Source organism: Mytilus edulis, chromosome 10 (genome assembly GCF_963676685.1).
Source record: "Mytilus edulis chromosome 10, xbMytEdul2.2, whole genome shotgun sequence".
NCBI classification, from domain to species: domain Eukaryota; kingdom Metazoa; phylum Mollusca; class Bivalvia; order Mytilida; family Mytilidae; genus Mytilus; species Mytilus edulis.
This window is the reverse complement of record NC_092353.1, coordinates 2,116,597-2,139,341: the sequence shown is the minus strand read 5'-3', so window position 1 is coordinate 2,139,341 and position 22,745 is coordinate 2,116,597. Positions and strand designations below refer to the sequence as shown.

Here is a 22,745-nt window from a genome sequence, read left to right as displayed (position 1 = left end):
TTATAAATTTTGACAAGTTAGAATATCCAGTTGAATTTGGAGGTGACATTTTTCATCAGTTTGTCGACAATTATTTGTGAACTTAAGCAGGGGGTGTCTTCAACCTATGCCAACATTTGAAAAATATATATTCAACCTATGCCTACAAACAAAATACAATAGGTGTATTGAAATAACAATGAAATATTGATTACCTGTTAAATACAGTCAGTATTTTAAAGCAGGTTACACTGTCACGAATTTTACTGCTGTCCCTGACATGACTCTTCCCAATTTAAAGTCTAGCCAAGATCCTGTGAATCGTGTGTACAAATTGAAACTTTAATTTAAATTTCGGAAAACATTAATTTTAATCACAAAAATAATATTTTGTTTAGCAGCTGTGTCAAGCCGAAATTGTCCCATTAATCCCGTTATAAGTCTAATAATTATCCGATTTGCAAATCTCAAATGGTATAAAAAGTAAAATCACAAAAACACTGAACTCCGAGGAAAATTCAAAAAGGAAATGTCAAAATCAAAAGCTCAAACACCTTTAAACGAATGGATAACAACTGCCATATTCATGACTTGGTATAGACCGATTATACCGAATGTGATCCGACAGGGATCAAACACAGACCAGTGTGATCCGACGCTGACTAAAGATATCCGTCAGAAAAACTGTCACCATATTCGAGATTATCAGGTACTGTCTAAACACAATCTTATTACTGTCTGCTGTACCGAATTACAAACGGCTTGGTTTGGACTCAGACAAATATGTGTTACATATTTGTTTTTCGTTCATTTTTTTTTATATAAATAAGGCCGTTAGTTTTCTCGTTTGAATTGTTTTACATTGTCTTATCGGGGCCTGTTATAGCTGACTATGCGGTATATGCTTTGTTACTTGTTGAAGGCCGTACGGTGACCTATAGTTGTTAATGTCTGTGTCATTTTGGTCTCTCGTGGACAGTTGTCTCATTGGCAATTATACCACATCTTCTCTTTTTTATATATTGTGTTTTGCAATTGTGGAGACTCTGACGTGGGTAATATTGCCGACTTTCGTATTATTTACTGTTTCTTCTGAAGCGGTTTAGGCAAAGATTGTTGGCTTTTGGGATTCAATCGGCAAAAATAGCAATGGGAAGTTTCTTCAGATCATGCCGTTCGAAAGGATACCATCAAGACATAGAAAAGACACATAATCTGTCATGACATAGTTACGAGTGTAATTTGTCTAGAAGAAATCGGTTTATTATCGAATGTTATGTCCGTACGAATCTATAACGAACGTATACAACAGCCTTCTGACAATGATAAGACACTCCAAATAATTAAGGATAGTAATTCAACTTTTTTTTTATTTTTCCTGTCTTTTCCGTATCTGATCTCAAACAGAAACACTATGTGAACTCAACATAACTTTTCCTTTTCGATTTTTTTTAGTAATTTACAATCCAATATGTTTTGATTGTGCACTATGTATATATCGTAATGAAACATAATTTATAGCTTCCACAACGCCATTATATTTAAAACATTGTTGTGACGTCATTCTATTGTTATACCTGTTCTTTATTTCAGTGATTGGACTATCATTAACCTGTAAGAAATCATTATGTTACCTTTAGCTGTCCAATATTTTTAAGAATAGCCCTCTTTTTTCTAAAAACTATTGGAAAGCTAAAGTTAGCATAACTGATTCTTTCAGGTAAATGATAGTTCAATCACTGAAAAAAACCTATTGATTGCCCTCATTGTTTTCATCATGTCAAAAAAAAATATCATCAAAGAACAAATGACAATTAAAAACAACCCATTTTATTAGTCAACTTCCAATACAATAATTTTGCCACTCATCAAAATGGTTTCTTGAGGAAAAAATCAGTTTCAAATTGATTTTTAACACTACCAATACTTATATCGCAGCCATTTTTCTCATGTTTTTCAATTGTCTCTTTTCACACTAATTCAATAAGTTGATTATGCTCGTTGTAAATCTTGTCTTTGTTGCCAGTCTTATTCTTGTTGCCTTTATGAATTTCTTTTTTTCAAAAGATTTATCCTCGTCCGTCTTTAGGTAATCAAAATTGACCTCTAGCGTTGTTCTTATTCTTCCTAACATCATTTTCAACTACAATTAAAATGAAAAATAAACAGCTGCGCCATGAGCGCATGATACGCCCGACGTCTTGTGTGGAAGTTTTATGCAATAATCATAAATAGTTTCTGAGAAAGTTTTAAGCAATAACCATATATTGTTTTTGAGACACGACGGGACATGTGAAACCCCCAACCCTGTTTTTTTTTCTTCGAAAAACTAAATATCACTAAAATAAAATTTTGAATCAAAACCAAAAAGTTTAAAGATCTTTAGATTAATATAACAAAAAAGTGTGTAAAGGTTTAAGCAATAATCATAAATTATTTTTGAGATACGGCGCGACATGTAAAAAAAAAACCTCCCCTGTTTAACAAAATACTCAATAACTCCAAAATAAAGTTTTGAATCATCAACAAAAAGTATACAGATCTTTAGATTAATATAACAAAAAAGTGTGTAAAGTTTTAAGCAATAATCATAAATTGTTTTTGAGATACGGCACAACATGTAAAAAAAACCCTCCCCCTTTTTTACAAAATACTCAATAACTCAAAAATGAAATTTTGAATCATCACCAAAAAGTATACAGATCTTTAGATTAATTAAACAAAGACATGTGTAAAGTTTTAAGCAATAATCTTAAATCGTTTATGAGATATGGTGCGACATGTAAAAAAACCCTCCCCCTTTTTTACAAAATACTCAATAACTCAAAAATCAAATATTGAATCATCACCAAAAAGTATACAGATACATGTATTAAGATTAATATAACTAAGAAGTGTTTAAAGTTTTAAGCCATAATCAAGAATCGTTTTTGAGATACGGTGCGACATGTGAAAAAAACACACCCCTGTTTTAGTTACAAAGTGCTGTAACTCAAAAAGTTTTAATCTTATTTTCACCAAAAAGTATACAGATCATTTAACCATCATAAGAAACAACTATGCTAAGTTTCATGAAATTTGGATAGGTCGTTCTTAAGTTACGGTGCGACATGTTTACGCCGGACAGACAGACGGACAGACGGACAGACGGACGGACAGACAGACGGACGGACACCGGACATTTGTATACCATAATACGTCCCGTCAAAATTTTGACGGGCGTATAAAAACCAATAAAGTAATGCTTCTGAAATTTGATAGATCTTGCCGCAATACAAGGGCCACGAACAACCTAAACTTTATCATGTGAACAAAGTGCGAAGCTAGAACTTCCTTCATGAACTAGGGGACTATAATACCTTTGAGAATTTTCAGGTTTTGGCGTTGTTTTACAAGATTTTTTAGGTATTGCTTAAATATGAATATAATGCAACACTTCACTTATGAATGACGATGAATATGGGAAAGCAGATTAAAAGAAGAAATTACCGCATTTTATCTGTCAAACAAACCAATCGCGTGTCCGATTTGCACTTTGTTCGCAGTGATCGTTTTATCAAAGGTATTTGTCAAAGGAAAATCGAGACAAAATTACGTTTCGGTAACATTTAAAAAACACAAGGGACCCAAATAAACGAAAAAGAGCGATACGACATTGCAGATGGAAAAGAAAGAAAGAAGGGGGTATTCAGATGGTAACGTTTGGATAATCAATAACAGTCTCTTGAAAATTCCAACAAAAAATATAGCTGATTGCATGTTGCAATCTCTTCGTTTGGTAATATTAATTATGTATTTGAAATAAAATCGACTGCGGTGTACTCGATATGGTTAAACAAGAACCTGACAGTGTCTTCATGTGCTATTCTTTTTTTCTCATTAACCGTGTAAAAAAAAAAAACGAGAAGAAACAAGAAATTAATAGGAGAGACCTACATTTTGAAATATAATATATATAAAACTTGCCATTATTAGCTGCTTTCACTATATCCTCTTTGTAATCCATAATGTATCTGAATAGATTCGGAATATACATTTGATTTTAATCCAAAGTTTGAAACAACACAATAACTAATAACTGACTCCCTTTCTTCGTTTTTGCATTAAGAATAAACTTTCATCACTTTAGCCATTTTGAAACACAAAACGCATGTAAAGGTATTGTCGGAAATTATAAGCGGAAACTATGCGGTGTCTTTGCGCACGTAAAAATCATGATACGCATACTCTGAATCTTATTCTTCATGTTGCAATACATGTTGTTAACCTTTAGTTGTACTTTCTTTTCGTCGATTTGTTTTAAAGTTGGCCAACATGTAGGATATATATTAATGTAAAGAAGTTTATTCACAAAACAAATTCCATACTTAATGTAAATAAATCTTTGCCTGCTTTTCTTTTGTTTTACCTGTTTCGACGTGTTAAACAAGGTTTTAAGTAAGATATAAGCCTCTTACAGTCATTCTGTAAAATATTGAACAATATTTTACAGAATGGACTGTTATCGGCTTGTATCCCTTACATATCTACTTCTTATCTGTCTACATCGGTCATCGCAGTACCGAATTCTTTGACAAACAAGACAATTTCAATCTTCACCAGAATCGCAATTTTCTTAGTTTGAAGTGCAGAACTAATTGGTAAACTCATACGATATTCAAAAGCTTGTATCTACTACCATGTACCCCAGACTATGTAAAACGTGATTAATGTCTGAACAAAGTGATAGGCAATGCTTATGCAGCTTGATACGATATGCATGAAGAATTTGAATGTAAATATTTTCAATAAAATGTCGACATTTCAATGAAAAAGAACTGTGCGCCTCTCCTTAAAGATCTATTTTTAGTTTCATATGAGTAGGAATTCCACCAGATACATGGCAAAACAAGATTATCAAAGAAGGCATATTATTTAATTTTATATTCAGATTTGCTGATGATGTTCTTTCCATAAACAATCCAATCATATCTGATTGGTTGTCGTTAAAATGTAAATAATCAATATTTATTTGAGTTAAATAGGCTGATTCAGAGCAGTCAAGACTACATTTTAAGGTCAAACCTAGACAGGTCGATCAATTGTCAAGACCATTGCATACTACTTCATGATTATCAATTACTGCATAATCCTTATTAAGTTAAGTTGGTACCAGAGTCCAGTACAGTTAATTACAGTTAAGTACATGTCCTTTTGTGATTGTGTCCTCTGACCTAACTGGTCGAGCACAAAATATGGTCTCTTCAGATTCTGAGCAGTTTGATAAATTTTCCGTTTTAAATTTCCTTGGAGTTGGTAATGTTGCAATTTTACATTTTATAGTTTAATACTTAATGTCTTTCACAGTTATCTGGCAGGAAACCCCATAACAGTGATAGAGAAGCATGCATTCGTCAATCTTCTACTTCTACATGTGATGTAAGTACTTGTTACATATCATATAGCTGCGACACAATATTTTGTGAAATTATAATATTATAATTGTTTTCCAACGCATTCGAATTATGCCTAACATAAAATACTAGAACATTAGCTAGACACAAGCTACATGTACATATACATGCCAAGATTAAATAGACAATGCTACTCTTTAAAGACCACCACTTATCAGATTAAAATAACATAGCCATTATGAAATTTACAAATTCAATGGAGCACTACGAAATCTATTACTTGGAATGGATATTTCGTCAATTTGGGAATTAACCATGTTGTTTAGAGGAAACTGCAGACAAATGTTTGCAAAACAGTGAATAGCAATATTAAGACTCTCTCTATTAAAACAAATACTTACAGTTCCTTGAAACAAAATCAAAGTACGATCAAAGTATGGTATATTTAACTTAAATGTTTTGCTATATTGTGAATAGTTCAAGGTTGAGAATTTGAATAAAAACAAACTAAGGTTAGATTCGTCAATTTCATCTTAACCCAACAACAAAAATTACCAAAAATATAAGTATAGATCCTGTCCCACGTTATGAATCTATAAAAATGTGTTTGCCGTCGGTAAATCACAAAATGTGTTTGTTTTGTGCATAATTTAGGCCGTTTGTTGACATATTCGAATTGTTAAAATTCGTATGAAACTTACATTTAGAAAAAAAGAAAAGTTAATGGTTTTCATATACTTCAATGGATAAGTATTACTTTACAACAAGTGTACAACATCTTTCTTCTTCTAGATCTGTTACTGAATTATTGTCTTACGTACTCGCCGAGATGTTACTGTAGGCTGTTACCTTAAGGTGGCACGGTAGTATTTGCATTCCTGAATTTAGGTTGCTCTTTTGTGTACTCTACCTACGTTAATGTATCTGAACAGTGTGATTGGACAAAAAATACAGCATCAACTGAACACACTTTCCTAAACTGAGGGATGAATCAGGTGAAGAAAAATATGAAATAATTTTACAAACAGAGGAAAATGAATTTTTGAGAATTTTTGAGAATTGTGTATTCCATTGTATTCACTGCATGATAAAAGACCTAAAAGCACTAGTGGCCCTAGGTTTTTAAAATAGCAAAAAAGTAAACGGTCATGATACACATTCAAATCCATTTCTGAATAGTAAAATGAAATAACTTCAGTTAACTGTGAATGTAGAATTCTTTGCAGTGTTAGAAAGTGGTGAAAATTCTAAAAAGACTATTATTATCCCTTATGGGCCAGAAAATACTACGGTGCCACCTGAACTACGATATCGTTCATTTAAATGTCGACACCGCACAGTACAAGGGCAAGGCTGAAAACCATGATCACAGAATATAAAGAAACATGTACTGGAAATAAACACTAAAACTTGGTTCTTAGAAAAAAATTAAGTACACCAAATCATTAAAATCTATTAAGAGAACGTTTGAAAAAAAATGAGAACGCATTGAAAATATAGAAAAAGTATTTCACAACTATATCAATTTTATTTGGCATGTGCTCAACGTACTCCACGTTGTTTCTTTATGAATGTCTTACTCAATTAAATGCTGGCAACAAACTTTGAAAGTTGATAAGCTCGCAATCAAAAATTACTACAAAAATTGTTATTTGACGTCGATAACACAAAATAGAACATACGTTAGTATATATACATGCATTGGTTTAATAATTCTGATCACATATTAGAAATACAAAACAAAATCGTTTCATATGACTTTAATGTTGTGTTATGCCGTGCATAGCTTATTATATGTGTGAAAGGACTATGCTCATTGATGACGTTCATACGGTGACCTATAATTGCTTACATTAACATTATTTATGTTATATCGTTGTCTCAATGGCATAAACACAACCTTACGGAATCGTTGAGTTCAGTTAACGTAGATAGATCATGCTTTACATGGTTGATCCTTGAAAAAAAACAGTAATAAATGTTTTTGAAATAATCATGTTATATTCAGTAATGCCTCGCTCTGATTCATTATGAGAGTTATGCTATAATTTTGGTCCTTTTTTATTTAATCGCTTTTCTTGTTGGTTTATTTTTGGGCAAAATAGAAACAAAAGATACAAAATGTGTATTCAAGCTGTTAGTAACTGCGGTTACTCTCAGATCTGTACTTAGTGTCTGTTTGTAGTGTGGATGAACGAATACCCGTCCACGTCAACTCTGTGTTTTTGTTAGATGTATTTCTATTTGTATTTATCTGATGAGTTAAGGATTTTTTTTAACTGGTAGTCTTTTCTTATGTTGTACTATTACACCACTATCACACGTTCGTGGAGGTTTGGCGCCTTGAAACTAGTTTAGCCCTATCACATTCTGTTTATATCTGTCATAAGTCAAGTGCATGTAATGCAGTGGATGTGGTTTGTTGCTGTGTAACCTTTTTTTGTTGTTCTTTTTTTTTGTACATAAATATTGCCGTTAGTTTTTTCGTTTGAATTCTTTTACATTTGTCATTTCGGGGTACTTTAGTAGTCCTTCGTAACTACAGCTATTTCATAAACCACACCTCTGTTGATGATATTTATAGAATCCATCACTGAAACAAGTGTGTTACGATATTTCGTCCCACGAGACAGTAAAGTACTTATATTTAAAGCACGAGGCTTGCCGAACTTTTTATATTTAGATTTTAACTGTTCAACGGGTAGTGAATAAATATCGTAGTACACGAGCTATAGTTGCGGAATCTGTTTCTTTGATGATTTTTATCTTTCCTTATCAAAGATTTGTAGAAAGGTGTGTTCTTTATACGTGACGTCATCAACATGGTCGTCCTTTTTCAGGACGTCACTAATGGAGATTCAGAAGAAATCAAGATAAATTTAACGTCATTATTAAATTTCGACTAATCATTTGGTGAGAACAGATACTTCACTTTTGATGAGAAATGTTTTTCTCACACAGCTCAAGCAACGGGAAATAGCATAAACAAAGAAATAGTGTTGTCTAATCCTAAGACATCACCAAATTCGTTAATCAGTGACCATGAAAATCGTTTTTTTCCCTATAAGTTGACCGAATAAGAAGTTTTGGATTTTCAAATATGTAGACATTGTGCATTACTAAAAGTGCAATATCTGTCAAAACACATATTTGGTGTTGTAACTTTTTTTACCGGGAATGTTACAAACAAAAAATGTTAACATGTATGACCAAATAAAATATATTGACTGTTTCTATAAAGGTTGCCAAATGTTTAATCTACCTTTCGTAAGAAATCCAAAGTATTTTATGTGAATATTGTATTATAAAAAGTAAAATCCCAAAAATACTGAACTGCGAGAAAAGTTCAAAACGGAAAGTCCATAATCAAATGGCAAAATCAAACTTCAAACACATCAAACACATCATTCTGCGAAAAGCAGGATTTTGTGTAATACAAATTATAAGAATCTACAGAAAATATGGCTGTTAGATTTGATAACTGGATGCAAATACTCATATATGTATGCATTCATAAACTATCAAAATTTAATTATCTATGTTTTGATAACGATGTTTTTCAATACTTATTTCCAAATAACTTTGTTTTTTATGTTGCTATTATTTTCCGTATCAATTCATTATCTCTTTGTAGTTATGGGGTTACTCCGTTTTTAAAGAAGATTGAAACAGAAGCATTTGTCAACCTTTCTAGAACAGCCTTGTGAGTTGTTATTTGAGAGTAAAGAAGGAATATTCCCAATACAGCATCATAAATATAAAATTAAAATCAGTTATCTACTGTGTGTACATTATACAGACATTGTTCTCCATTTACATCTTCTGAATACATAAAAATATATCGCTTCAGAAATATAATCGTCATCGCATCATAAAACCAAAAAAAAAACCATTACAGAACGCTGTCAATTGCCTGTTATAAATTGAAATATAATCTATTCTCAAGAACATAGGGACTATGTACTTAAAATCATTATGTTCTGTTCACTGTTCTATATCTTATGGTGTTTTTTATGTGTTGGTTTTTTTGTCATGGCATTTTTTTGTCTTATTTTAATTAATGATTTTGAATCTTCCGCTTATGTTTTATTACTTTTCGAATCCCCAAAATGCATATTTTTTATTAAAAGAGGTATAAAATTGAGAAAGGAAATGGTGAATATGTCAAAGCGACAACCACCCGACCATAGAGCAAACAACAGCCGAAGGCAACCAATGGGTCTTCAATGTAGCGAGAATTCCCGCACCCGTAGGTGTCCTTCAGCTGGCCCCTAAAATATGCATAATAGTACAGTGATAACTTTATAGCTTATTTTCCCTCAGCAAATATTCGCCGAACATTGCCAAAGTTATTCTTGTTGGTGTAATGTACACATTATTTTTCAGCAGAACCGTTGCAGTTTTAATTGTCAACTCTGAGGTTCTAACAAAGAATGCATTATTTCGTAAAGATGATCAAATTTTTACATAGCTCAATTTACAATTTTACAGTTTTCTAGTATTTATTCCGAATCTTCTTTAAGAAAACTTATTATAAGTGCTGATAAGATACCAGTAGGTCTATTCCTTACTTGTACAAATTTCGACTCGGAGCAGACTTGTTGACTGCTTTCGAGGTAAGTAGATAGAAAAGTATGCACACATGCAAGTTAACTACGTCGATGATAGATCAGACCTGCATGTGTAGGTCTGATTTTTTTTTACTGCTGCAGACCTATTGGCAAGTTTGACCCGATTGTGTACGTCTTTTGAATTATTTACCTTGATCATCTGCAAATAGTTTTTAAAAGTGTGAACTTCAACCTTTTTTCCCAAAACTTGTCTTCAACCTAACCAACATTACTGTAGTATTTTGATACACAAAAATTGAAGATTTATTTTACTCTTTTTCAAATCAAAGTTGTGTTTATAAAAGTTTTTTTAAAAGTATGCATAGCCAAGGCTCCGTGTTAAAGACCTATAATAATTTACCTTTACAAATTGTGACTTGGATGGAGATTTATCTCATTGGCACTCATACCACATCTTTTTATATTTATATAATCAATGGACTAGTCAAAGGATAAATGATCGACCTTGAAATGTAATATTGCGTTTTCTGTCCCTTTTGATCGGAAAGCAGGTAATATTCTATCATGGGTTATGTATCCTTACATAACCAATTTTATATATTTGGAACAGTTTGTAATCGCTATTGTCTACATGTATAATTCGTTTAAAAGTGGAATGTTATTTAAGTTCATGTTAACTTTAATATTTGACAGACCATTAGAAATAACTCTAGCAGGAAACGACGACACAGTTATACAGAGGAATGCCTTTATGAATGTTCACTTCAAACAATTGTAAGCATATCATTTGAATACTTTATTAGGAATGACACATTAAAAATCTGCTTCAACATACTTGTGAGGATGAAAGTGACAAATCGACACTAACTAAGCATTAAACTTACCATAACGAAGGTTGGATGATACCATGCATCGGTGCCGTAATCGATTAACAACAGGTGTTTGGCCTTGGAATTTTAGACTGAGTGTGTAATTACATACTTGGTGATAAATGGCGGTGCACGCTTACTCTGTCGACACACCTGGTTTTATGCGATTCCCTTAAGTCGGTTTTCTACCTTGATTTGAAGCTTATAAATCGGATAACGAGATTTTAAACTACCACTCTAAAGGATAGGAAACTGATATTTTATTGGCTCTTCCACATAAACTGTTCGGATAAGAGCATAGAATATAATGAGAACTACATCTAGCATATCTCATAAACAGGGTATGGCGACTGTAGAACTAATAAACTGATTATTTATTTAGCACTAATAGTTTCCAGATCAGGGCTACTTTTGTTAAATACAAGGAGAACTGTATATTATCTATCTCATGGAAATACTTGCGCATACACCATCAGTAGTGACAGATGTGTTATTATAAAAGAAAGGAAATTTGAAAATTGTAAAAATGTCAGCTGATCCTTAGGTTCAGCATTTACAGACGTTAATACTTATTTACATTGTGTTATATATATACCGACTGAAATAGGTAAAAAAACCTTCATTAGTCAATGTAGGTTGAAAACAACCATCAATAACTAACTAGCTATTATCTCACATGTATATTACTCCAATTGACATGTATTCTTTTGCGTATGATGCCTTGAAATAAAATTAAAAGATAAATAAAAGAGCAACCAATGTACAAAGCATCTTGTTTTAAACCTTTTTGTAAAATTCACTTTCAAAATTGTAAACTTATTTTTAAGAATTTGTAGAATTGTTTCCGTTTAAAATAGGATATCTGTCAGAGATACAATTTTAGATTTGTTTATTTACGTCATCACATGTAAAAATGTTGAGGGAGAGGTGATAAAATAAATTCACTGATTTTTTTCAAAGAATTCATCTGAAAATTTACTTATTCACCTGTGAAGCTTTTTATCTAATGTCGCATATGCAGTGCACAATCAGGTTTCATTCATACTTTACATCGAATGCTTTGTAAACGGTTCATTTTGTTTCTTCTAACAACTTTTAGAGTGCTTGGTAAAAACACTACGATGAAAGAAAACCGATTGATTACAATCTCATCAAACATGTGAGTACAACACATTCAGTATAATTGAAAAAAATAAAATCACAAAAATACTGAACTCAGAGGAAAATCAATTCGGAAAGTCCATAATCACATGGCAAAATCAAATAACAAAACGCATCAAAGACGAATGGACAAGAACTGTCATATTTCTGACTTGGTACAGGCATTTTCAAATGTAGAAAATTTTGGATTGAATCTGGTTTTATAGCTAGCTAAACCTCTCACTTGTATGACAGTCGCATCAAATTCCACTATATTGTCACCCATGTGGGAACAAAACAAACAGACACAATAGGTAAAAATGTCAAAAAAAGGGGTACAGCAGTCAACATTGTGTTATCATCTTAATCACTATAAAAACAACAAATGTAACGAAGAAGCACAAAAAGGCATACATCAAATTAACATCCTCATTTTGATTATATTATACGATTTTATTTGTCTATGTAAAATGCACCCGTCAAGGAAGGAGGGTTTTCAGTACTGGTGTAAAATTGCGCGTTTGCAATTCGCACAGGTAGACATGAAATAATTTTGTCGGTCAAAGTATGACGGGATGCATAAATACAGTCACGCAAAATAGATATAACAAAAACTGACTTAACAGTTAAAGTAATAATAATGAATAAAATAATAGTGTGGTTCAAAGTATGACGGGATACATAAGTACAGAGTCACGTCAAATGTATATTACAAAAAAGTAGGTTAACAGTAAAAGTAATATTAATAAATAAAATAATTTTATCATTCAAAGTATGACAAGATACATAGGTACAGAGTCACATCATAAAATAATTTTGTCGTTCAAAGTATGATGGGATACATAAGCACAGAGTTACGTCAAAAGGATATCTTAAAAAACAGACTTAACAGTAAAAGTAATATTAATAAAGACAAATAAAAGAATAATATAACACGTTATTAAGATGATGAACAACGTCAATACGCAAAATCTATACTAAGACCATAGTGTATTATTTGTGAAGTTGATACGGAATATTTATCAACAAGTTCTGGGTACCTTCCGATGAACTTTTAAAAAAAAAGGACGAGACGTTCTTTGACATATCCCTGGTTCATCACCTTTCTGCTCAGACTGAAAACGAGACTGTGTCAGTGAAGATTTTGCTCTTTTTATTTAAACTACATTACTATCAACCTTTTAGGAAAATCATTTACCTGTCCATGAAAATGAGAGGTTCGATTACTTGCAATTTTGTATCTATAAATCTATAATGGATTGTGTGTGCATAAATATCACCTGCAAGTCACAATATCTAAATGTCTAGCTAATGTGAATATCGAAGGAGCCTGTTAAAGCGCTACGTTGTATGCAGCAGCTGATCCCGTTCGTCTTTTAACTAACGATATAGAAGAAAGCTGGTCATGTGTACATATAAAACAAAGTCCCCGAAACATTAAGATGTGTAATGGTATATTCATAATTTAAAACAAATCGTTTTATACATTACATCCGTCCGAAACCCATTCCCTTATTCCTTCTTCATTAAAGCTGAAACTTATAAATGTAAGAGCCAAGAATATATAAGTATTTGCAATCACGAGGAACCATAAATGGATAAAATGGACAGACATTTAATGAAGCAGGCAGTGGGTTTGGATTCCGCTAACATAATTAACCCCGCTACATTCTGTATGTATGTGACTTTTATAGCTGACTATTCGGTATGGGCTTTACTCATTGTTGAAGGCCGTAGGTTGACCTATAGTTGTTTAATTTTGCGTCATTTAGTCTCTTGCTGAGAGTTGTTTCATTGGCAATCATACCAAATCTTCTTTTTTTATATCTCTCATTTCAGATATTTTACTGGATCTTTAACACCGTGTGGCTGTGACTTGATGTGGTTAGTTTACTTACGCCATGATAAGCAGTTTAAAGTTAATAGTGATAGTATATGTACAGACAACCACAAACCATTGTCTCAGTTGGTCCCTGGAGACTTTAATTGCATTGGTATGTATTGTAAAATGGTTAATCTCTATGCGCTGCACTATATTTATTTTAAGAAACCTGACATTGAATAGATGTTGAGTAAATCTTATATGGAAACAGTAGCTAGTTAAAGCTATTTGAATTGCATAAATCGATTTTGAAGACAAATAAAGGTAACATACACAAACTGTGGGAATAGTATGATCTTCAAAAAAGAGCGACGAATTTGTCGATAGGGAAATATCCTGCTAAACATGCATCGCCATATATAATGCAATTGAAAACCAAACATTTGTCTGATTTAGAAATCTATTATGTAATCTTTTGAACCGGTTTTTATTTATACCTATTCATTGTTATTTGAGTATATTTATCAATTATTTATCTATCAATCTATTTTAGACAATGTATCAACTGTACATAGTAGCAATGCATCTCAATCCGTCGATCTTCCGTGTGTATATAAGTACTTAACAACAAACCTGACTCGTTGGATACATTCACGTAATGGACAATTCATCAGAGAAATGAATGAAAATTTGGTTGGTGAAGATACAAATACTCTTCATTTTCCATTTTGTAATCATGACGATTCTGGAGAATACATTTGTATGCTGTCAACAGACTATTCTCTGCTGCCAAATATTAACAGATCTGTACATCTGTTAGTCAATGGTACGTTGACATAAATATATACTCAAACTGTTTTTAAATGGTGTTTGTTTCCTTATTAATCTTTTCTTTGTCAATATAGCTATACATCTTTGTAACTTTCCAAATGAGGTACACACACAGCAATGCTAGTATATACCGTTAAAAAAGGGAATAAATGGTGGATCCGTTAAAAGTTTAAAAGTAATTATTTGATCAATGAACTGGCGTGTAAAAAACATAATGTACATTGGATATAAGGCAAGGCTTTTTTTCTTAAGCAGTTGAACAAGTAATGACCGGTAACAAATCACCCACAGTCGCAACTATACTAAACAAGATCTGATCAATCTAAAAGGTCTCAACATTTTTCTTTGCTATACTTTCATGCATTTCACAGTTGTTCAGTGTAAAATAAAATATGCCGCTGGACGTTAGATAAAGGCAATAGTACTACACCGCTGTTCAATAGTAACAAAAACTGAATAACTATAAGAGAGAAAACGGAACAAAATTTACACTGAACTGCTACAAACACAAACGCCATTCATCCATCCATACATTATATATTTTGTTACTAAAATTGGCGAACATTTGTGGCTTCATCAATATCAATATTATGATTTTTTACAGGTCCTCTTATTGCATTGAATCAGCATACAGAAGTCGTCGGAGATGATTTAATATTGTCCGTTATGTTTTATTCCATTCCATACGATTTCAAAATTCAATGGCTGCTAGGAAACAATAGCTTAAATGGAGATTCACAATACACCATAGACGTAAATAACATGACGGTTGGGCTAAAGCAATACAACGTGGATGTAACGACTGATGGATTTATATCAAACTTAACGATTCATAATTTCAGGAGACGCCCGAGCGATGTTTACAATTGTCAAATTTCTAATCAATATGGATTAATTGTAGAACAAATTATTTTAGGACCAGGTAATTTTCAAATATCTAAATAAATATAATATCAGTCTATTTTTTTCAAATACAATATGTTACACGATAACACAAGTGGTTTTACCAAAAAGAAAATGAATGTGTTTTTAACTTTATAAAAAAATAACATTATAATTGCATGCATGTCCATTTAGATGTGATACGAAATGATTTTCTTATTTTCCTTTTTTGTTAGATAAAACATCATCAATATTTTTTATTTGCTAAATTACTGCGTAGAAAACTAATTATTAAACAACACAACAATAAGGATGACATTAGGTATTCCTTTATGTATGTGCCTGTCCCAAGTCATGAGCCCTGTAATTCAGTGCTTGTCATTTGTCATTTGTTCATGTATAAATGTACCTCTCTAATGCAATGCATGGATATAAAAATGTTTGATTTACCTTCTTTATTTTGCAACAAATAAATAAAAAAGTATGCGTCTGCATAATTGAACATATTTATATAGGGTATATTTATTTATATTAATTAAATTGTAGAACTATAAGAGGGTTTAAAGGAAATTTAATACTTGTCTATTATTATTATTTAGCTAGTTTAGAATTGGAAAGACGGGCCTATTGTGACACTTCACAAAGTATTGAGTTAAAGTGTACTTTAAAATTGGTCGGTGCCACTCCAGTCCCTTGGATTCACTCAAACGCTGGAGAAACTATACGTTCACTACCAGGCAGACATGTTAATACCTCAAACATTCTAACTATTCCATTCTGCAATAGTCAGGATACTGGTGATTACACTTGTAGATGGAAAACAGATGTTCTCGGTCAGACACTCATGGAAAAGTCTACAACATTGTTTGTAAGCGGTAAATATTGTTCCTAACATCGTCCTCTTTTTTTGTTTCACTCAGACGGCAAACAAATTGTTATCGTTAACATTATCATGAAAGGGCAATAACTCTTATAAGGATTGGTTGAAAAAATTCCTCGTTTGGTCCTAAATGAAGATCTTGTCTTAATAACTTTTGCTAATTTTAGTTTCTATCTATCTAATATAATCATTTAAAGATGTAAGGAAAGCAATTACAAATATTGGTAAAAATTGTCATCAAAGGGCAATAACTCGACTGACGATTTTGACCTATTTATTTGTTCGACGATCTAGTCTGTTACTTCTGGGAGGATAAACGTAACAGTGTTACGAAAAACAACCAGGACAAGTGACAGATCTATGAATATCCATGGTCTCAGAGTAGCATGCATGGATTAATTTTGTTAAAAAAAAAGGAAACAAACAACCTTGCACATTCCTTTTCTATTTCAGGACCACCTTTTGTCATATCACACTCCTCTTCAGTAGATGAAAGCGATACAGTATTTTCTATCACGTTTTTCTCTATACCATTTCCAAGTGATCCAAAGTGGTACTATAACAATGAACCAGTTACTTTAGGAACTAAATTTCTACAAACAACAACATATTCTATTGTACAAATCAGACAACATCGTGTTTTAGTAAACGTAGAAGGTTTCGTTAGCAACTTAACTGTACACAAAGCTGAGTATGGACTGTATAAATGCGTGATTCGAAACAGTTTTGGAGAGGTGAACCAATTATTTGGTATTGAACAAGGTAATACTAAGTTTATTATTTAGTTTTCTTGACTTATTGCATTATTTCATGAAAGGTATACTTCAAAGCTTATAGGGAGAAAGAAAAGAAGCTAGCTTTACTCGTCAAAAAGTAGGATAACAAAAATATCAGATTCATTGGAAATGTCGAAACGGAAAGTCATAAGCTGAACCAAATCAAATGAATGGAAAACAACTGTTATCCACTTATATTTGATGTGTGTCCCTCAGTTTTAGTTTATAACCCGGATTTATTTTTTCTCAATGGATTAATGAATTTCGAGCAGCAGAATACTACTGTTGCCTTTATTTGGTACAGTTTTTCCTTGTGCAGACAATAGTTCATTAAACATGGTTTTGTAGCACGAATATATAAGTCAATTATATTGACAACATTGTATGAACAAAACACACAGACATAAAATGTAAAACAAATTTGGGGTACCGAAGTAAACATTTTGATAAATTACAGATGTTGTCTATTTACAGTCGGAAAAAAAGATCACATGGTTAAAACTTTTGAAAAGTATCTGGAGTTTTAAAAGTCATAATTTCCTACTAGCTGTACATGAACCAAATTAGGGTAACCCGTAGGAAATTCTATGGAACACACAAATTAGATTCACGTTTCGTGTAGCAGAAGTTATGAATAAGTTGTTCTCGCAAGGAATATTTCAAAGTGTTGTGAATATGTTGATCGTATCTACCTTATTCGATTTAAAATCAATGACATCATAGATACAATTAAGTGTGCCTGTTGCGATGCATCTTTTTCTGGATATGATTATTGTCACAGAATTTGAAAACAACAAAACCTCTCGATTGAGAAATTCTTGAAGTTATGAAGTTTTTGTTACAAAATATACATTTACGAACATTTCAACAGTATATAAAGTACATATTTTTCTGCAAGCTGATACGATATTTTAAAGCCTGCATTACCAATATTTGTTTCCTTAATAGAGGGTGAGAGATTTGGTGGTAAAATTAATGTTATTTAACGAAGGGTTGGAGTGGTAAAATTGAAATTATCCAAACGAAAATTTAACGGACGTAATCATGAGTTTGTTTACCGTTATGGAATGCCTGTTTTGTAGATGACAAAAGATATATATAAGATGTGGAATGAGTGCCAATGGGACAACTCTCCATCCAAGTTACAATTTGTAAAAGAAAACCATTATAGGTCAAAGTACGGTCTTCAACACAGAGCATTAGCTCACACCGACCAACAAACTATAAAGAGATAAATAAATTACTAGTGTGAAACCATTCAAACGGGAAAACCAACGGTCTAATCTATATTAAAAAAAACAAGAAACGAGAAACATTTATGAATCACCTCAACAAACGACAACTACTGGACTTAGGACAGAATCAAAGTAATGTAGCGGGTTCTCTAAGTTTTCGTTGTTTACTTTTATGTTAAGTCCTTCTCTATTGATCAGACTTCAAAAACTGGTAAACTACTGTTCACTTAGTTTAGTGCGGAATTACAAATGTATGTCGGAACTTTATTCCACGGTATTTGTAATATCTAGAACAAGTTTGCTATCATCTGAAAAAAGAAAGTCTGAGCACACTTATAATTGGTTTAACCAAAACACATATTGTACCTTCACCATGACATATTATCTGAGTCATGGGTTGATTGAAGTTGTCTGGCTTAAGCCTTGTATGTAGTTAATGTAGTTAAATACGTTATGGGTCGTTGGTGTTTTTTGTTGTATTGTAAAGTTAATTTAGGTATGACTTATAATTCTTTTTGGTGTAATAATAATTGGTGGTGGAAGCTAAATCAAATGAAAATAAATTAATTCAGACAAGATGTATACCACTGTTTGCTTTAATTGCAATATTGACTATTTGTATCATATCTAGAGAAAAATACAGCGTTTACGGATAAGAGGAACACACATTAGAGGTTCCAGAAACGATGTTTCATACGAATGATAATGCAAATACAATCCTTTTGATTCTTTATATATTTTAATAACAGTTTTTAGACGAGCTATTATGAGTATTTTCTAGTATCTCTGAGTTTTTTTATATCCACTGGGTCGATGATACTGCTGGTGGAATTTATACTTACCGAGGATATCACCAACCCAGTAGTCAGCACTTCTGTATTTACATGAATAATTATTGATTTGGTTATAATTGTAAATTATCTGTTTACAAAACTTGAAATTTTTGAAAAATTAAGGCTTCCCTACCTCAGGTATATACTACCGTAGGTGAATTTGGTAAACCTGTTAGGAATTTATCCTCAATGTTTTTTAACTTTTTTTTGCCTTTGTTACTTTTTAATTCACTGTTGAATTTTTTGTGGACGAAACTCGCGTCAAAATTTCAATTTTTATATCTATGATGAGTTTCTAACAATGTTGAAATTATGAAATAGACAAGTTAAACAATAATATTTTCATTTTTTGCAACGTTTAAATTTAATCTAGAAATAAATAAACACTAAGTGTATGCTATGTTTTAGAACAGAATAAATTCTCAATCAGCACCACAGAAGCCACTACATCAGCAGCTTCTACAGGAAACAGTGTGACAGTGATAATTGCAATATGCTCAACAGTATTTGGGATAGCCTTAGTTGTTATTTGCATTGTCATATTTATCAGGAGAATTTCATCGAAAAAGACAGGTAAATCTCTAGAATGAATCTATATTTCCACTGTTTACGATACCTGATTTTGAGTAATCGTCATCTTGATTGACAGTTTTTAATTTGAATTTCTTAGTTTCGAACTTTCTCATTCGTGGATCGTTTAGATTTGTAAAACACATATATTTATGCTATCATTAGGGAATGCCATGTAATTAAAAACGGACGTTTTCCGTCATAACTCAAATATTCAAGTTGCCTTCTTAAATTGCTGAAATTTGACGAGAATTCAGTATTTGTGTAAAGACAAACGCATTATAAAGCTTAAAAAAGGAGATATCAAGTTTTGAATCTTGGTTTGCCTTGTCGACCAACATGTCGACACACATTAAGTGTGTAAACGTTTTAATGAGTATTATGTAAAACAATATCCATATGTTACCGGTGTTAGTATATATACATATGACATTTTATAAAGTGCCGGTAGAGTTAAAAATTTCCGTTTATTAATCTTCCAATGAAATGTTATAGCGAAAATAAATTTAACATGTTATTGCTGTATATTTATGTGTATAATAAAAGCTGAATAAGTATATTAAACAGAAGAAATAAGTATTAGTGATTGTGATTGACTTAAGATATTATAATTACAATATTGTTTTATGCTATAAGAAAGGCAAGCATTCGCCTTATAAAATGTTTTATTATCATGTATACTGGTAAATTTAAAACTTTTTATAAGCAAATAAAAAAAAACCAACCCCATACAAACACAAATACTTTTCTAGTTTCTCATTATTTACAGTATCAGTATATTAGGACTGAATCGAAAACCTTACCAATTAACTTAATACAGTCGACATAATTATATTTTTTCATTGTTAAAAAAATGTATTCAAATACTGACGTGTAATTTGAGCTAGTACAACTTTTAGTATTTGTGAACATGTGCTTAGGAATCACTATTAAAACAAGTTATCATGTTTGCATAGATAATCAGCTCTGGTCTGATAAAGCAAAGCGAAGCATTGTCGTCCTATGTACCATTTTAATGTTTTATCAAAAAACCAAATAAAATAGAATAGTACTTTAAAGCACCCAGCAGAGAAGAAGAAACACAGCATTTCGAACTCAGGAGTCACAAGCTAATACAACACAAATAGTAGCAAATTATTACATCAGTGCGCTAGTACAGTAACAAGAGTAAACTTATCTATATATCGAAATATCAGAATTATTTTCATCATATATGGAACGAATTCCGCTTCTGAGTTATACACATTTGAAGAAGTACAATTCATAGTATCAAGACTGTAGAATCATGTCTTTTTATGAAAATGGAAATGAGGAATGTGTCAAAGAAACAACAACCCGACCATAGAGCAGACAACAGCAGAAGGTCACCAACAGGTCTTCAATGCAGCGAGAAATTCCCGCTCCCGGAAGCGTCCTTCAGCTGACCCCTAAACAAATATATATACTAATTCAGTGATAATGAATGCCATACTAAACTCCAAATTGTACACAAGAAACTAAAATTAAAAATAATACAAGACTAACAAAGGCCAGATGCTCCTGATGTGGGACAGGCGCAAAATTGTATGTTTATAACCCTCCCCCTATACAAAGTTGACCTTAAACGGATTTGGCTATTTTTTGTTGTTGTTATATAGCTCTTCAACTGATTTTGTTCTTATATATCTATTGCTTTCAACTATTCGGCTTTCGTCGTTTGTTTAAGGTTAACCAGTAAACTCTTCGAACGCATTAAAGTTAAAATGTTTTATTTTAATTTTTTTCAATACTTGACAATTGACATACCATTCTTTTGCAGATAGATATAATTCTACAATGCCAACAAGGTAGGTGGATTTAAGTAAAATGTAATATTATAATTGTGGTTCATATGAGCTGACTAAATAAAACATATAGAAAACCCTTAGCATTAATATATTTGGTTAGAATTCCAACAGCTGAACAAATTAATTCACAATAACATTTTGTAGAGCATTTTCAATCAAAATATCGTTAGGCAAAAGGTAGACGCGTGTATAAAGAACGATGAAATTTGACTAAAAGACTCCTTTGACAGTTGCAATATTTGGTATCCTTAAAAACAACAGTAAAACCTCAAAATGATACTAACTGCATCGTGAGGTTTAGCTAGCATGTTGTCAGATGTTCAAACAAGTTGATGTGACAGGATGACTGAAATCTATAAAACACATTTTATTGTTACTGTAACAAATTGATGTGAGCGTCTCAAATAACTGTTTTAGTTCTCTTTTTGTGATCTACAACATCAAGATACTAGAAACGTAGTCTCTTATCAAGTTTTGTCCGTTTGGTCAGTACTGTTTCACTCTTAACGAATACTAATGTGGGATGATACTGCTTGAAAGACTACTTACAATGTTTTTGATGACACACAAGTTGGGTTCGTGTTTCTCAGACTGTTTTGATGCACTGATGTATTATTTGTTTTGATTTGATCATTTTGTCAGTTCTTGTTCAAGGGAATTTGGATGTCCCATTAGTGGTTTTTTTCTCGGTGTTACAAATGTGCTCCTAGAACGGGGGAAATAACTCAGAGAATAAGAAAACAACCTTTAACACTAATGATTATACCATTTCTCAGTGACGCTGGTTTGTAGTAATTTTATTTTCGAAAGAGGCGAGTCTAGTTTTGTCCCTTTGTAATACGGGTGCTCCCAAAACGGGGGAAATAAAAGAAAGAAGTCAATCTTGAACTCTGATGATTTATAACGATTCATCAGTGGTAAATTTGTTTTTACCAATGGTGCAAGTTTTCTGTGAGACATGTGTGCTCTGGAAGATGGAATTTACTATAAGTAGAAGAAAATTATCTAATGATTAAACACATTTCTTCGCGTTTGTTAAATTTGATTTGTTTTTAGTGATGCCGGTTTAATAAAGTGATTATCCATGCTATCTACATGAATCCCTCCTACATGTCAAAATATAAAAAAAAAATGAATA

General features: G+C 32.0%; 2 protein-coding genes across 3 annotated transcripts in view; both read left to right on the top strand.

Annotated features, from left to right (window-relative positions):
- Positions 1-22,745, top strand: part of LOC139493131 (obscurin-like protein 1) — a 228,406-nt gene that overhangs the window by 68,946 nt on the left and 136,715 nt on the right. The gene's annotated exons all lie outside the window — the stretch shown is intronic.
- Positions 1-22,745, top strand: part of LOC139493130 (peroxidasin homolog) — a 62,301-nt gene that overhangs the window by 38,368 nt on the left and 1,188 nt on the right. Inside the window, exons 9-19 of one of the 2 annotated variants that reach the window (XM_071281291.1) lie at positions 5,326-5,397; positions 9,007-9,075; positions 10,637-10,717; positions 11,912-11,971; positions 13,792-13,946; positions 14,328-14,600; positions 15,210-15,527; positions 16,087-16,362; positions 16,821-17,129; positions 19,620-19,784; positions 21,580-21,607. In XM_071281291.1, coding sequence (XP_071137392.1) covers positions 5,326-5,397; positions 9,007-9,075; positions 10,637-10,717; positions 11,912-11,971; positions 13,792-13,946; positions 14,328-14,600; positions 15,210-15,527; positions 16,087-16,362; positions 16,821-17,129; positions 19,620-19,784; positions 21,580-21,607 — 1,806 coding nt within the window. The remainder of the gene's footprint in view (positions 1-5,325; positions 5,398-9,006; positions 9,076-10,636; positions 10,718-11,911; positions 11,972-13,791; positions 13,947-14,327; positions 14,601-15,209; positions 15,528-16,086; positions 16,363-16,820; positions 17,130-19,619; positions 19,785-21,579; positions 21,608-22,745) is intronic. The other variant, XM_071281293.1, reaches the window with a different exon arrangement.